The sequence below is a fragment of the Pongo abelii genome, chromosome 18 (genome assembly GCF_028885655.2).
Source record: "Pongo abelii isolate AG06213 chromosome 18, NHGRI_mPonAbe1-v2.0_pri, whole genome shotgun sequence".
NCBI lineage: Eukaryota > Metazoa > Chordata > Mammalia > Primates > Hominidae > Pongo > Pongo abelii.
The window spans coordinates 88,418,455-88,435,120 of NC_072003.2; the positions used below are offsets into that span (position 1 = coordinate 88,418,455).

At 62.3% G+C, this 16,666-nt stretch overlaps 1 protein-coding gene across 2 annotated transcripts in view; it reads right to left on the reverse strand.

Annotated features, from left to right (window-relative positions):
- CBFA2T3 (CBFA2/RUNX1 partner transcriptional co-repressor 3) overlaps positions 1–11,264 on the reverse strand; it is a 106,583-nt gene extending 95,319 nt beyond the window's left edge. For both annotated transcript variants that reach the window (XM_063717410.1, XM_063717409.1), the window contains exon 1: positions 11,114–11,264. In XM_063717410.1, coding sequence (XP_063573480.1) covers positions 11,114–11,264 — 151 coding nt within the window. The remainder of the gene's footprint in view (positions 1–11,113) is intronic.
- Between the last annotated feature and the right edge of the window lie 5,402 nt (positions 11,265–16,666).

Consider the following 16,666-nt stretch of genomic DNA (forward strand, 5'->3'; position numbering starts at 1 on the left):
CCTCACCTCCTCTTGTACCTGCAAGGTGGGGCCCCTCCAGATGGAGCGGGGTTTGAAGCCCTCACCTCCTCGTCTATCTGCAAGGTGGGGCCCCTCAGGACGGAGCGGGGTTTGAAGCTCTCGCCTCCTCGTCTACCTGCAAGGTGGGGCCCCTCTGGACGGAGCGGGGTTTGAAGCCCTCACCTCCTCTTGTACCTGCAAGGTGGGGCCCCTCCAGATGGAGCGGGGTTTGAAGCCCTCACCTCCTCGTCTACCTGCAAGGTGGGGCCCCTCCGGACGGAGCGGGCTTTCCCGGTTTGTGTGGGTCGCTCTGCTCTGAGGGTCACTCTGCTCACTGGCCTGCACAGTCCCAGGACTTCCCCCACCTGAGTCACAGCACGGCTCCCTGAAACGCATCTTGGCCACATTAGGCTGTGTCCAGGGACAGACTCCAGAGCAGCCAGCTAACAAGGCTGCCAGTCTCCCCTCGTCCTTGGCAGGAAGGAGGCCTGTGCCAGGGGTGGGGGGGTCGCAGCCCCTGTGAGTGCCCACAGAGGAGAGCAGAGCGGGGGATCATGAGTCCACAGACCTCCCGGCCCCTCTCCCACCTGAGCAGCATGGCTGGGCTTCCTCCCATGCCATACCCTCATCCCACCTACGGTGACCACCAAACCCATGTCCAGACGAGGACCAGGCCTGGTCAACCTCTGGCCTCCCATGAACTCAGTAATGGAAGCAGTAAAAGCACCCAGTGCCAGGCCCTGCCCAGCGCCCAGCCTCCCAGCCTCCCTTGGAGGCTGGCCCTGGTTTCCACGAACAAGGAATTCCTCCAGGAGCAATGGACACTCTTGACCTCCAGAACCACTGCCTGCCATCACCAACACCTGCGCCGGACAGAGGCCTTTCTGAACACGAGCTGGGTGGGTTGGGGTGGGGGGCGTCTCCAGTGACTCCTGTGCCCTGGCCCTGCCTGGCTTGCAGAGCCACCCAGATGAAAGTCGGATGCAGCACACCCACTGCTGCCCCTCAGAGACCAGGCCCTCATTTCCCCCAGGAAGTCGGGATAGGGCCCACACCCAGCCTGGACTCTGGAAGCCCAGGATGAGAACTTCGTATCACACTCTTGTCCCTGTGGCCAATATCTTGTGTTTGCTTTGGAGAAACCATGTGGGCCCCAGGGGACGAGGGAAAGTATCCTTGATTGAAGCATTGTTTGTAGCGCGGAAAATTGACGCACTCAACCTCTCTCCATAGGGAAGCCGAGAATAGCGTGCTGGTGTACGCCACCCCTCCAACCCCTGAGATGCCACTCGGCCCCAACACGAGGCAGCACCATCCACCCCCAACCCCCGAGGCGCCGCTCGGCCCCAACACGAGGCAGCACCATCCACCCCCAACCTCGGCCCCAACACGAGGCAGCGCCATGCCACCCCCAACCCCCGAGGCGCCGCTCGGCCCCAGCACGAGGCAGCGCCATGCTCAATGCATTCAGCCTCGCAGGTGTCAACAGAGGAAACTGCAAAGGAAAATGAGAATTCGATGCCTTTTCTGTAACTGTGCGAGACACACTATGCCTGGGAGCGACGGGGACAGGGCAGGATGCCTTGGGACGGCTTTCCACACCCTAAGTGCTGCCATGCATCCACCTGTTCAGTTTTCACGGATGTGCCGGAGACGGGGACTGCTATTGCCCCATTTACCGATGAGGAAGCCGTGGCGGGGTGTGGGGTGGCTGAGCATCTGAACTAGGTCCCCGCAACCCCTTGATCCCATCTTGCCTCCCCCAGGTGGGGTGGCCTTCCGGGCTGGGGACACTGAACCTACAGGAATTCCTTTCTATAAAGAAGAGGGAAGGAAGGAGCAGGCTGGGGACGGGGACGGCGTGCTGCGCTGCCCGGCATGGCTCCTGTGACCTGGCTTCTCCAGGGGGGTTAAAGATCAGCCACAGAGCACAGGGGTGAGGGTCAGGCGCACACTGCCTGGGGGCTTGTCGCAGCTCAGCCTTCACACTGCCCCTTCTTGTCCAGGGCGCCGGGCACTCAGGACACCCCCTGCCCCGGAGCAGTGCGTCCAGTGGGGGTCGGCGTGAGAGCTGTGTGGAGACGCCCACCCTCCCTTGTAGGCAGAGGTAGGAAGTGGAAGGGAAAGAGGAGAGGTCGCTCTGTGGCCTCCGGAACATCACCATTTTCACACATGTTCAGTTTATAAGTAGGAAGTGGAAGGGAAAGAGGAGAGGTCACTCTGTGACCTCCGGAATGTCACCATTTTCACACATGTTCAGTTTATAAGTAGGAAGTGGAAGGGAAAGAGGAGAGGTCGCTCTGTGACCTCCGAAACGTCGCCATTCTCACACATGTTCAGTTTATAAATTTTTAAGCTTTCTGCATCCTTCTTTTCGCACCGTGACTGAAGTGGCTGAAATTCCGTGGGTTCGACGGGTCATGGGGCTGAGTTGGGACCATGTGACCACAGGGCTTTGATGAGGACCCCCCCATACCGCCCATGCTGGGGCCCACCTGGAGGAAATAGGCCCAGAGAGGCACGCCCTGGTGAGAGGCCGAGTCAGGATGGACCACAGGGGCCTGCCAGGGGCCCTGGCCGCAGGCCTGCCCGTCGCAGCTGTCTCTGGCCCTGGGGAGGGGCTCAGCAGGGAGGGGCGGGAAGCACCTGGCAGTTTCGGTTTCGCCAGGAAGCGGCCGCTGCTGTCTCCCTTCCCACCCACTGCCCGGAGAGCCCCCCAGGTGGGGACGGCCCCTTGCACTGCAGACGAGGAAGCCCCAGCTGAGGGGCCGCAGGACAAGCCTCACGGCTCCCGGCAGCGGGGACAGAGCCAGGCCCAGCCTCAGCTGCGTCTCAGAAGGACCTGGGGTGGGAGAAGCCCCTGGGGGCCGAGAGCAGACGAGGGCAGATCTGACTGGCATCTTCTGTCACCTGCTGGTGACCTTTTAGAACACGTGGTCCCAACCCTTGGTCTAGAATATGCTGCCGTGTTGGAGGGGCAGAAGCAGCTGAGACGGCTGTCCGTCCCCCGCCTGTCAGTCCATCTGTCTGGGGCTGGGGGTGTCAGGACAACACCCACCACTGCAGGCCCCCTTGGAAATGAGCGGCAAGAAGCTTCGGGGTCCAGTTTGCACCGAGCCCCTCCAGGGGGGACGCCTCTTTCATTTCTGCACCCTGCGCCTGGCATGGAGGGGTGTGCGGTCAGCGGGCGGGGGCTGACTGGGTGACTTGCAGTGACAGGGTGGCGAGGCCCTGGACCTGAGTGCTGTGCGACCCCCATGGACCATAACCCCTCTGAGCTCCAGGGTCTGCAGCGCTGCAGGCCTCACATAAATTGGGGGCCGGGAGCCCAGGATCTGTTCTCTAAATCTGGGAGCCCAGCCTGAGCAAGCCCTCAGGAGCCCCAGCCCCAGTGCGCGGCCTGGGGTCGCGATTTTGAGGAATCCCCCATCCTCTCGTGAGCAGTCGGCTGGGTCAGGCTGGCTCCACCGGCTCTGGGATTCAGCTGTAGCCTGGCCCGGATGCAGCCGGGGTCACTGCCATCTGGAGAGAGGGGCTGCAGCGGACACGGCTGGAGGGATGGTTGCAAGGTCCCCTCCCCCACTCTGTCCCCCTCAGGTCTGTGAATTCGGGACTTTCTAGACACTCAAAACGCACCTGGACTTGGGAGCGCAGGAGGAAGCTCCGGGAGCCCACAGGGTGGGGTGAATTCTGCAGTTCCTTCTCTACTGGGCTCCCACCCGGCCGGCGCCTCCTGGCCTTGGCAGGGGTGGGAGCAGGGCCCAGCTGCGGGGGTCGCAAGAGCGGGGCCCCTTGGGAGGGAGTGGCAGGAAGAGGGTCTTTCCTCACCAAATCCCACCCCAGCCTCGAGGAGGGGCTAGCTGCCACCCCGTTTTACAAACAGGAGACAGGCTGGGGTCAGCGTGGCTGGTGGACAGCGGTTTCCATTCCCGCCATGGTCGGGTCCAGCCACTTCCCCTCACAGACCAGGGAGCCGAGGGAGACGGGGGCAGGGCCGGCCCAAAGCCGCACAGACCTCAACACTGCCCGTGGGGCTCCATCTTGCAGGCTCAGGGCAGTAGGCCAGGCTTGGCTGCCAGGGTGCGAGGGGCAGGTGCCCGGAGGCAGGTGCCGGGGCTCCCGGTGGGCCCTGCTAGAGGGCACCGTGGACCCGGTCCAGTTAGGGTGAGCATGGCCTGGGGGTTGCGATTTGGCAGAGCCCCCGACCTTCTGCAAGGCTGTGGGTTCGCCCCATCCCCCTCCGCAGGGGCGTCCCGAAATGAGCCCCAGTGGCTGCGGCTGTTGGCGGTTTCTGCCATATCTTCTCAGGCGGGCAATGGCTTCTGGCCCCACTCCTCCCAGGGAAAAAGACACACTTGGGGCCCTCACCCCAGGAGTCCTTGTCTCCACAAAGGGGGCGCCTGGAAAAGCTGATGGAAATTCACGTCATGGGGGGCAGGCCTTCGGGAGGGGTTGGCACACTCTCCAAAAGCTGCCAGTGAAACAGCTGCTCTGCAGCTGTCCTGGGCCGAGAGAGGATTTCACTCCAGGAGGCGGTGGCGGCAGCCCCAAGCCGGCATCCTTGCTGTGTGATCAGCTGGGTGTCAGGACGTGCTTGATCCAGGGGTCAGTGACGCGGGTGTCAGGCAGCACCTGCGTGGGGCTTCCTCGAGTGAAGCAAGGTGACGGAGAGGTGGGTTCAGAGGGGCTCAGCTGAGGGTGCAGCTCTCGTCTCAGAGCAGGGCATGCAGTGGGGTCCCTCTCCTGAGATGTGACCTCAGCTGCCTTTCCTCCAGGAGGGTCCTTGGCAGAGATGCACAGCCTGGGAGGACGTGGCCCACCCCAGCCCCGCTGTGTGAGCTCGGCTGGTTTCCTGACCTTTCTGTGTCCTCATCTGAGGTCAGCGATGCCCTTGAAGTGTTGCCGGGTGAAAGCCGGGAACGGGATTGCCTTTTGCCCCTTCCCTCCGGGGCCACAGGGCCTGAGTTCCTGGGAAAACTGTGGAGCCAGTCCCTGCCTCAGCACCAGCAGGATGCACACAGCCAAGTAACAACTCAAGGACCAGGAGTGCGGAGGCCTCGCCTCGCCTCGCCTGGAGATGGAATGGACTCACGCCTTCCAGGGCTGAGCACCCTCCTGGGCCAGCACCATCTGCTGAGGGCCCTGCTGCAAGCAGGCACCAGAGCCCCTGCCTCGTGCAGCCGATGCTGGGGGCAGCGGGATGAGTAGTGCGTAAGGGGGCAGCTGGTTTGTCTCATGGGGTGAGAAACTGAAGGAGAGGAACACCGAGGGAAGGAGGCCGGTGGGAGCGAGGCCTCGCTAAGTGGAGGCTGAGAGCAACCCCAGGAAGGAGGCCGGTGGGGAGGGGGCTCCTTGGCGAGGGCACAGCACAGGCACGGGCTCGGGAGGCTTGCGGAGCCGCCAGGCAGTCGGGGCTGTGAGTGCCGGAGGCGGACGCGGTGGGGTCGGGCCGGGAGGGCTGGGCCGTGTGTGTGCGCAGGTGTGATGTGGCTGATGTGTTTTCATCAACTCAATTTTCCTTTTTTTTTTTTTTTAAGACAGGGTCTCCCTCTGTCACCCAGGCTGGAGTGCAGCGGGGCAATCTTGGCTCACTGCAACCTCTGCCTCCCGGGTTCATGCGATTCTCCTGCCTCAGCCTCCTGAGTAGCTGGGATTACAGGTGCCCGCCACCACGCCTGGCTAATTTTTGTATATGTAGTAGAGACACGGTTTTGCCATGTTGGCCAGACTGATCTCAGAATCCTGGCCTCAAGTGATCCGCCCGCCTTGGCCCCCCAAAGTGCTGGGATTACAGGCGTGAGTCACTGCACCTGGCCTTGATTTTTCAAATGACATGGTGATACAGCCACTCTCTGCCCACCTAAGAGAGCTGCCTGGGGCCTGGGGTGAGCAGAGCTGGGAGAGGAAGCCCCTCGGTGGGGTCCCCGCTGCGGACCTGTGTCCCGGGCGACTTCCTGACAGGCCTCGGAGCAGCTGTCCTGGGGGTGGACTTGGGGGTTTAGTGCTGAGAACTTCATTGGTTCCTGCTGCAGGCCGGCCTCTGGCTTTGTAACAGTCGACCTGAGTGACCCAGTCCACAGCTCCCAGCTGGAGTTCCTTCAGAGGGTGGGTGGGCGGCGCTCAGACAGGCCTCTCTTTTCCCTGCTTCTCCCCAGCTGCCCCTGGCTGACGTCTCCTCGGAGGAGCACTGGCCGGTGAGTCCTGGCTCAGCTGTGACCCATCGGCCTCTCCCTGGGGCCGCTCTTTCTGCCTGCGTCTCCCTGGTCAACTGCAGTCACGGAAGTGAAAGTGCCGGAAAACCCCTGCCCAGCGCCCAGGCAGGTTAACGGGATGCACTGCTTCTCGGTCCACATGTGGTGAGAAGTGAAAGTCGTCATCGCCTAAAGAGTGGCCTCCTAGAGCCGCCCCCATGGGGCCACTTCCTCCAGGAAGCTGGCCTGGATTGCACCCTGACCCTAGGCACCGCCCCTGTCTTCCTAGGTGCTGATTTGAGGTCTTTCTGCTGGACAGGAGGACGTGGCTGGTTGCTGTCCTTCTGTGTGGGGATGGGCTGGTATGGGGATGGAGCGGAGCATTCCAGCAGCCACCGAGGCCTCAGGGAAGCAGTGCCACGCTTACTGGGGAGGGAGGGAGGGAGGTGCACTTATGGGGCCCGGAGAGCTGGCTGCACCTGGCAGTGAGGACATGCCCAGAGCCCTTGCTCCCTGCTCTGCGCCAGTGGAGGGTCCAGTGGGGAGATAGTTGGGGGGGGGTCGGGCTTTGTCCCACCGTCCACTCTCCTGAGGACTTGCCGCCTCTGTGGACACCCCTCCCTCTATTACTGGCTCATCCTCTTCACCCTCTGGCCCCAGAGCTCTGCACTCTCCCGCCTCTGTCTGACCTTCGTAAATCCTCCCTCGTGGAGCTGTCCATGCACTGGCAGCCCTGTCCCCTCACGGTGCTGCTGGCTTTCTGCCATGACTGACCCAGGAGGGATTCCAGGGCAAGCTTCCCTCCGAGCCTGGGGCTGGACTCCACCATCAGTCTGATTTCACAGCAGCAAGATCCTCACGTCTCCAGCCCATCTGCCTCTGCCCCACAGGGTCAGCAGAGCCTGCCGTGTGCCTCTTAGAACCTCAGTCTCTTCTTCTGTGATGGCAGTAACAGCAGCACTCCTGGGCTGGCTCCCCAACGTGGAGCCCCCCCAACACCATGTGGTCAACAAAAGGGGGGACAGGAGGCGGGAGGTGAGGTCTGAGGGTGCTGGGGCCCTTGGGATGACGGCTGTGACGGCACGTTGCTCACAGACGCGGGTCCAACAGCCGCTATCTGGCCCCTTTGCAGGTACCCTTGGGGCTGCCTGTCTGTCTGTGGCTTCAGACGTCTTGTCATGCGCACACTGACCTCCCTGCCTCTGTCTGGAGCCCACGGACACCCTGGTCGAGCTCTGCATGATCCGCCAGCTCCATAGCCCAGTAAACACGGGGCCTGCGGCTGAAGGAGGAGTCGGGCTGAGACCGCCTGGCTGCTGGTGTCCACTCCCCCTCCCACCGCACCCCCTTGATGGGGCACCTCCCATAACAGGAGCTGCCTGCAGCCTCTCCAGTGCCTCCCTTTGTCCTACCGCCTGGAGTGCAGAATGAGTGGCTGGAGCTCTGGCCTGGGGTGGGCTGGGCCTTAGAAGAAGGAGGCAGAGGAAGATTTGGGAGGGAGGAGAAGGCCTTGCGAAGACAGAGGTATTGGCTGCAGCACAGCGGCCACAGCCCAGGAACACCTGGGGCCAGCAGGACCTGGAGGAGCACGGCCATCTGACGCCTTAGTTTTGGACTTCCGGCCTGTGGTGCTGTGAGACAAGAAGGCTCTGTCGTTCTGAGCCCCCACCCAGCTTGCGGCCTGTCCTTACTGCAGCCCCAGGAGATAGAAACACCCAGGGAGGGCATTCCAGACCCAGAACATTCCAGACCCAGAACATTCCAGACCCAGAATATTCCAGACGCAGAACATTCCAAACCGAGAACATTCTGGACCGAGAACATTCCAAACCCAGAACATTCCGGACCCAGAACATTCCAGACCCAGAACATTCCAGACCCAGAACATTCCGGACCCAGAACATTCTGGACCCAGAACATTCCGGACCCAGAACATTCTAGACCCAGAACATTCCAGACCCAGGACGTTCCAGACCCACAACATTCCAGAGGACAGCTGGGCCCGGATGGCCACTTGAGGGGATGGAGGATGGAGAGTGAGTGGTGGCAAAGCCCAGCCCCAAGGGCAAGGTCAGGTGGAGGGAGCCCAGGCTGACCGCAGGCTCTGGACGTGACCCCTGTGCCAGGTGGGCTCCGGCCAGGGCTCAAGCTTCCTGCACGGATGGTGCCTTCGCAGCATCTGCCCAGTTCCCATAACATCTGCCCACCTTGCCTGGTCCCCATAACACCTGCCTGCCTTTGCCTGGACCCCTCCACTGATAGTGCTCACCACCTCCCTGAGATCCCACGTCATCCCTCTAAAGTGACACCAGGCAGGCCTGACTCAGTTTCTCCCCCATGGAGGTCCCAGCACATGGCACTGAGCCTTCTCTGCCTCAGCCTACACTCGCCAGGTGGATTTCAAAGTCTCTGTCCCCGGCACCCTCCTCGGGTGACCTGGTTCCCATCCCTCTCTCCTGGGGCAGTCAGGTCACAATTTTAACCTCAGCCTCTTCTTCTGCAAAGTGGGCTTTGGGGGACAAGGCGGTGACAGCCTGCACAGCTCCGAGCACACACAGCGGGCGCCTCAGCAACCCAGGACCACAAGCACTTGTCTTAAGGGGTTCCTTCTGCACCACTGGGCCAAGGGGTTAGTGAGGATCCAGATCCTCTGCGTGAGGGGGCCAGTGAAGGAGCCCAGGGAAGGGGTCCTGGCCCCCAGACGGCAGCGTGTGCTCTGTGGCCGTCTTCTGATTGCTTACACCTCAGCCCCCAGGACACTGTCAGAGGAGACGAGGGGCTGAGGTCCTCCCACCTCCTACACAGCACAGAGACGCCTCTCCCGCCCTCCAGCAAACACGCGGCAACACAGCCCTGTTCAATACGCCTTTGGTCTAAAGACAGGAAGGTTCTTCTACTTCAGCTTTTAAAAATACTACTGTTCTCCCCAGAGTTGAAAGCCAATCGGCCTGTTTTCAGGCCTCAAAGGTTTTAGGAACTCTTGGGAGGCCTGTGTGCCTGAGAACCACACAGTGGCGCTGAGGGGCCCTCTGGTCTGTCCGGGACCCCCCACAGTTCCCATGACCCCCATGGCCCCGCGCCTCCAGCCAGGCGAGGCTTGATGCTGAGGCTTTCTGGCATCACAGGGCCCCCACATCTGTCCCCTGGGGGCCTTGGGGAGCCCCTGGGGTGCAGGATGAGAAGCCCCAAGCCCTGGTATTGAAGTGTATCTCTGCTGCCTGATGTGGCCAAGGCTGTCCCATGGGTACCCTGGAATAGGGCCGGTTGGTTGCAGGGACAGAAGCCCCTAGAAGCCAGGGGCAGGACCCCGCACCCAAGTGAGACCGTGCTCCCTCCTCACATTGCAGCCCCTAAGCAGGGGCTCCCTGGGGGTGGGCACAGTGGCTAGGTACTCTGTGTTAGAGGCCACCCTGGCCCTCTGCTCCTGACCTCCAGCCATATCAAAGGTCCACCCTGGCCCTCTGCTCCACATCTTCAGCCATGTCAGAGGTCCACCCTGACCCTCTGCTCCTCCCCTCCAGCCGTGTCAGAGGTCCACCCTGACTCTCTGTTTCATACCTCTAGCCAGCAGCCCCTCACATGACTCAGGCACGGGGCCACCTCTTGGCCCTAACCTCCTTCCACGGTAGACGCCCCCGTCCTAACAAACAAAGCGGCGGCTCTCCATGCACCTCAGAGCCCGTCTCTCTCCCCACCGGTGAGAACCTGCTCTCACGCGGGCAACAGGTGGGAAGGGTCTGACCCATGAGGAAACTGAGGCCCAGGGAGGAAGCACCTGGCCCAAGGCCACTCAGTGCCAGGGGACAGACAGGGCCGCTCCAGAGAGAACGGGATGGCAGATGCCAGGGCCAGTGAGCTGGTGCTGCCTCGAAGGCATCTCTGAGTCACCCACTCGGGAGAAACCAACATTAGCACTGGCTGTGGTGAGGTCCGGCCTCTGCATGCCGGGCACCTGGGGTTGGGATGTTCCTGCTCACGTCTGGGGCCCTTGTGGGGGACAGCCCTGGGGCCCCACAGGCACCTGCAGGTGGGAACAGCCTCAGGCAGCCGCCGCCAGGACCTGCTCAGGGAATGTGGTCTCCAGAGATGGGGACACCCCTCGGTCCCGCGTTCTGTGTGTGAGTGTCAGGGGTGCAGTCAGACCTTGGACCTGACGGCCGCAGTGAGAGCCCCGCGAAATGGGAGACTGCGAGCTCCGGAAGGTTCCGACGGCTGCTGGGAGCGTGGCCACGAGGGCCACTGGGAAATGGGGCCACCAGCCCGCAGCTGCAGCCCCCAGCATCCGGGGAGCCTTGTTCTGGGACTTTGCAGGCTCGGGTGGGGGTGTCAGCAATAGCTGGCGTCCTGCTGGACCCCTCCCCAGAGCCCGAAGCCCCCAGAAGGGCAGGCCCAGATTCCCCGTAAACCCCCACTGCCCTGGCTGGAATTGTTCCTCGGACAGGGGCCCGGGGTCGGACCAATTTCCTCCTCATGGGGGTCTTGGGCCAGTGCCCTCCCCTCTGGCCTCAGTTTCCTCATCCAACCTGCTGTGAGGCGTCGCACCCGGAGGGCATCCCAGGAGGAGGAGGGCTCTCTTTGTAGGACCCCCCCATCACTTCCCGGCTGCAGCCCTCCCACCCCCAGGAGAACACAGCCCACCCTCCTAGACGGGGCTGAGCAGCCCGGCCTCCAGCATCTGCCTCTGGGTGGGGCCAGGGCACCCGGCTGGCACCTGCCAAGCCCTCACCAGCCCACCTGCCCCAGCTGTGCAGGACCTGCCTGTGGGGTGGCCCTGTTGATATCTGAGGTGAGTCAACACGGCTGTCCGTGCCGGCACTGTCAACTAAGCCGGGCAGGCCCCGTGAAGCTCGAAGGAGTCACAGCCCCGGCACCGGCTGCCACCCTCTGCCCCCACCCCACCACCTTCCCCCCAAGCCTCTTACCTGGGCCGCCCTTCCTGGGACCCCGGGGTGCTGAGCAGCCGGCAGAAGCCAGGAGGCCGCTCTCCAGCACAGGGTGCGTCTGGGACATGGAGCCACAGGTGGATCCCGAGGCCGAATCGGCTGCCCTGTCCCTCAGTCTCGAAGCCGGCATGAGGAGGGCCACCCTCAGGGGCCAACCTGGGGCCCAGGACAGGCCTCTTCCGGGACTGCCTTTCCTGACCTCCTTCAGCCTTGAGGGAAAGAGGAGGGGCTGGGCCAGCTGGGGTGTCCTGGAGTTGGGCCTCTGTCCCTGGAAAGCCCAGGCCCTCCTGGCCACCGACTGGGTGTCCTCTGCCCTGGGGAGGGGGTGGGAGCCCTGGGGCTCATGTGACGCGGGGCGGGCCTGGGGCTGCAGGCTGGGGAAGGTCTCCTTGCAGCCTGCGGGTGAGGCAGCCAGCTGTGTCCCCGTGATAATGCCAGGGCCGGAGGCCTGCAGCTGCGCCCGCCACTTCCCTGACAGGAACCATCTGGGGCCCTGCCCTGTGCGGCCTTCCCTCGGGCCATTCTGGTTTGACCTTCCAGCAACTTCCTCCTCCTGAGCAACTCTGGTGACGTCCCACCCACCCTGAGCCCTACAGCGCGGCCACTGGGCATGTGTTTCCTCGGCCCCAGGGCAGGTGTGCAGGCCTGAGGGCAGCTCCATCCTGGCCCAGAGCCCTCGGCCTGCCCCGTCCACCCATCTTCCCGCCAGGGCATGGCCCTTCCTTCAGCCTGGGGTATCTGGGGGTCTCCTCCCTCTCCGCTTGCCCTCAGTCAGCCGGACTTTCCCCAGCACCCCTTTTAGTTTGCCCCCACTCCAGGGGCCACCCTGCCCGTGTTCTTGGGGCTGTTGACTGTGCCCTTGAGCCAGGCGGGGCCTCTGACCAGCCTCCCCTCAGCCCCGGCTCCGGGGTTCTTGGGCCCCCGACCTGTCCTCAAAGTACCTCCCGCCTGCTGGGAAGGAAACCCTCTCTCTCTGCTTGGCCTCGTGCACAGGGTTCCTGGCCCTCTGTGGAGACAGCAGGGCTCCCCCACTCTCCGGGGGTGCCTCGGGAAAGACCCTCACCCCACGCCCCAGCGGCCACCTCCGGTGAGCAGCCTGGAGTTTGCGGGGGTCGGGGGTGGGTGGCTTCTCCAGTCTGAGAAATTCCAGACGCCACCTCAGAGCCCTCTTAGGACTACTTAGACCCTAGGGAGAGTCCTAGGACCCCTTTCTAGCGGCTGTTGGGCTGAGAGAGTGAGGCACATCCCAGATGCTGGGAAAAAAAGCCACTTTCTAAAGCTCCCTGACAACTGTCCCCGGGAGGGGACAGTGACCCTTCAGCCCTGCAGCCCTGGTTCGGTGGCTTTTCTGATGCCGTGGCTGGAGGTTTCGCAGCCTCAGACAGGCCAGAGGTGTGGAGCCCGCAGACCCAGGGCCGGCTCACGGGCATCTGTGCTATTTTGATTTGATTTTTAGGTCACGTCTGCACACGGTTAATAATTCAAGCCGTGCAGGGTAAAAGCCGACTCCTTCCCCGCAGGGTCTCCAGGTGTCCCGGGTCTCCCTGTCCCAATAATCGGGTGTCCTTCTCAAGTTGGTGACAACAAGCTGCATGCCAGCGTGTGTGTCCATCTTACAGCGGGGATGTGTTTGTTCCTGCTGGGGAACTTCCCAGACGCAAGGCCCGCCTGGGGCCTCCCCTGCCCTGGGTGGTCGGCCGTTCTGCCCCCAGGACTCAGGCTGGAGGGGACCTTCCTGCCAGCCCGGGGCCTGTCCCCTGGTGCCATCATCCGGCTCCCACGTCCCCTGCTGTTCCCTGTGGACTCAGGCTGGGGGGGACCTTCCTGCCAGCCCGGGGCCCGTCCCCTGGTGCCATCATTTGGTCCCCCCGTCCCCTGCTGTTCCCTGTGGACTCAGGCTGGAGGGGACCTTCCTGCCAGCCCGGGGCCCGTCCCCTGGTGCCATCATTTGGTCCCCCCGTCCCCTGCTGTTCCCTGTGCTCTGGCTCAGGCTGGGATTAACAGTCAGGGTTTCCTCATTTGTGCAGGGTGCACGATCCTAACAGCCTCAGCTCCTAGAGCGTTTCCGGGAGTGGAGACAGCAGAGGCTCTGAGCCGCCACGTGGGCTCGGGCCACGGTGATCATGTGGCTGGTGTTTGTCTGTGTCAGTGCCTGTTCCCCAGCTGTGTGCAGTGGGAGTCTCAGAGTCGGGGAACTGAGGGTCTCAAGGGGCTCAGCCCCCACTCTGTGAGGCAGCAGGACAGCACCCTGGGTGAGGGTGGTGGCTCCCACCCCGGGGTAGGAGACAGGCAGCCCTGCCCCCAGCCCTGAGGCAGATGTTCGAGGCCTGCACCTGCGCCCCCCGCAGATGGGACACTTCCACTTCCGCAATGAGGCCCTGAGCTCCCCGCCTGGCCCCATCTTGCCTGGTGTCTAATCAGGGGGTCTGACGGAGGTGGGGTTGGAAAGAGAAGAGAAGAAAGTTGCCCACAAGTTGGGGGCAGGAGCTGCCCCCCAACTTTGGCGACCACCTGGGGGTGTGGGCACCACTCCCCACCTCCCCACTACCCGCCTCCTCTCCCCCAGGCCGGGCAGTTGGTGCTTGTGGGGAAGCAGACGTTGGCTGTGGCTTTCAGAGCTGGGCGGCCGGGAGATAAGGGGCTGGGGAGGAAGTGGCTGCAGAGGTGGAGGCAGCAGGAGGGGCCACGGCTTCCCCCAGGGACCCCTGCTGTCTGCAGCCAGCACCCAGCCTCGCGGGGCAGGGCAGGAGGGGCCACGGCTTCTCCCAGAGACCCCTGCTGTCTGCAGCCAGTCCCCAGCCTCGCGGGGCAGGAGGGGCCACGGCTTCTCCCAGAGACCCCCGCTGCCTGCAGCCAGCACCCAGCCTCGAGGGGCAGGGGGGGCCACGGCTTCTCCCAGGGACCCCTGCTGTCTGCAGCCAGCACCCAGCCTCGCAGGGCAGGGCAGGAGGGGCCACGGCTTCTCCCAGAGACCCCCGCTGCCTGCAGCCAGCACCCAGCCTCGCGGGGCAGGGGGGGCCATGGCTTCTCCCAGGGACCCCTGCTGTCTGCAGCCAGCACCCAGCCTCGTGGGGCAGGGCAGGAGGGGCCTTTCCTTCCTTCCTAAAAGACCTATTAGGGCCCACTGGGTTTCTTTCGGTGTCCGAGACAGCCCCTGGTCCTACTCTCTGGGAACTATAGGAGACACATTCCATCAACGTGGCCCAGCATGTGGGGCCCATAGGGCAGTTGGGGAAACTGCCCCGGGGTGGGCAGAGGGGCCCTAAGGCAGGCTTTGGTGAATCTGCAGGATGGCCGGAGAACTGGAGGAGGGTGTGGGGGTAGTGAGGGAGATGACGCCATGTGGGGGTGGGTGAGGAGGCCTTCATTCAGGCAGGGTGTCTTATGTTTGCCTTCTCTTCTAGCATGTAGGAACCCCCCCACTCCCAACACACACACCCTTCACTGCTGGATGAACAGATGAATGAATAGATTGATGAATGAATGGATGGGTGGATGAATGGATGGGTGGGTAGATGATGAGTGGATGGGTGGGTGGGTGGATGAGTGAATGGGTGGATGGATGGGTGGATAGATGGGCGAGTGGGTGGATGGGTGGGTGGATGGGTAGATGTGTGGATGGGTGAGTGGATAGATGGGTGAATGGGTGGATGCATGAATGGATAAATGGGTAAATGGGTGGGTGGATGGAGAGATGGGTGAATGGGTGTGTAGGTGGATGGATGAGTGTGTGGGTGAATGAATGATGGATGGGTGTGTGGGTGGATGGGTGGATAGATGGGTGAGTGGGTGGATGGGTGGGTGGATAGATGGGTGAGTGGGTGGGTAGGTGGATGGGTGGGTGTGTGGGTGAATGAATGGTGGATGGGTGTGTGGGTGGGTGGATAGATGGGTGAATGGGTGGATGAGTGGATAGATGAGTGAATGGGTGGATGGATGGATGGATGGATAAATGGGTGAATGAGTGGGTGGATGGATAGATGGGTGGATGGGTGGATAGATGGGTGAATGGGTGGATGGATGGATGGATAGATGGGTGAATGGGTAGGTGGATGGACAGATGGGTGGATGGATGGAGAGATGGGTGAATGGGTGAGTAGGTGGATGGGTGAGTGGGTGAGTGAATGTGTGGATGGATGGGTGGATGAATGGCTGGGTGGATGGGTGGATAGATGGGTGGGTAGGGATGGATGGGCGGATAGATGGCTGAATGATTGGATGGATGGATACATGGGTGGATGGGTGGGTAGGTGAATGGATGGGTGGATGGGTGGATGGATGGGTGAATAGATGGGTGCATGGGTGAATGGGTGGGTAGGTGGATAGATGGGTGGGTGGGTGAATGTGTGGATGGATGGATGGATGAATGGGTGGGTGGATGGGTGGATAGATAGGTGGGTAGGTGGATGGATGAGTGGATAGATAGGTGAGTGGGTGGATGGATGGGTGGATGGATAGATGGGTGAATGGTTAGATGGGTGGATGGATGGGTAGGTGGATGGAGAGAGATGGGTGAATGGGTGGGTAGGTGAATGGATGAGTGATTGGGTGGGTGGGTGGATGGATGGGTGGATACATGGTGAATAGGTGAGTGGGTGGATGGGGATGGGTGGGTGGAGGGGTGGATGGGTGGGTGGATGGGTGGGTGGAGGGGTGGGTGGAGGGGTGGGTGGGTGGATGGGTGGGTGGATGGGTGGGTGGAGGGGTGGGTGGAGGGGTGGGTGGGTGGATGGGTGGATACATGGTGAATAGGTAAGTGGGTGGATGGGGATGGGTGGGTAGAGGGGTGGGTGGATGGGTCGATGGATGGATGGGTGGATACATGGTGAATAGGTGAGTGGGTGGATGGGGATGGGTGGGTGGATGGATGGGTGGATACATGGTGAATAGGTGAGTGGGTGGATGGGGATGGGTGGGTAGAAGGGTGGGTGGATGTGTGGGTGGGTGGATGGGTGGATACATGGTGAATAGGTAAGTGGGTGGATGGGGATGGGTGGGTGGATGGGTGGATAGATAGGTGGGTAGGTGGATGGATGGGTGGATAGATAGGTGAGTGGGTGGATGGATGGGTGGATGGATAGATGGGTGAATGGTTAGATGGGTGGATGGATGGGTAGGTGGATGGAGAGAGATGGGTGAATGGGTGGGTAGGTGAATGGATGAGTGATTGGGTGGGTGGGTGGATGGATGGGTGGATACATGGTGAATAGGTGAGTGGGTAGATGGGGATGGGTGGGTGGAGGGGTGGATGGGTGGGTGGATGGGTGGGTGGAGGGGTGGGTGGGTGGGTGGGTGGATACATGGTGAATAGGTGAGTGGGTGGATGGGGATGGGTGGGTAAAGGGGTTGGTGGAGGGGTGGGTGGATGGATGGGTGGATACATGGTGAATAGGTGAGTGGGTGGATGGGGATGGGTGGGTGGATGGATGGGTGGATACATGGTGAATAGGTGAGTGGGTGGATGGGGATGGGTGGGTGGATGGGTGGATAGATAGGTGGGTAGGTGGATGGATGGGTGGATAGATAGGTGAG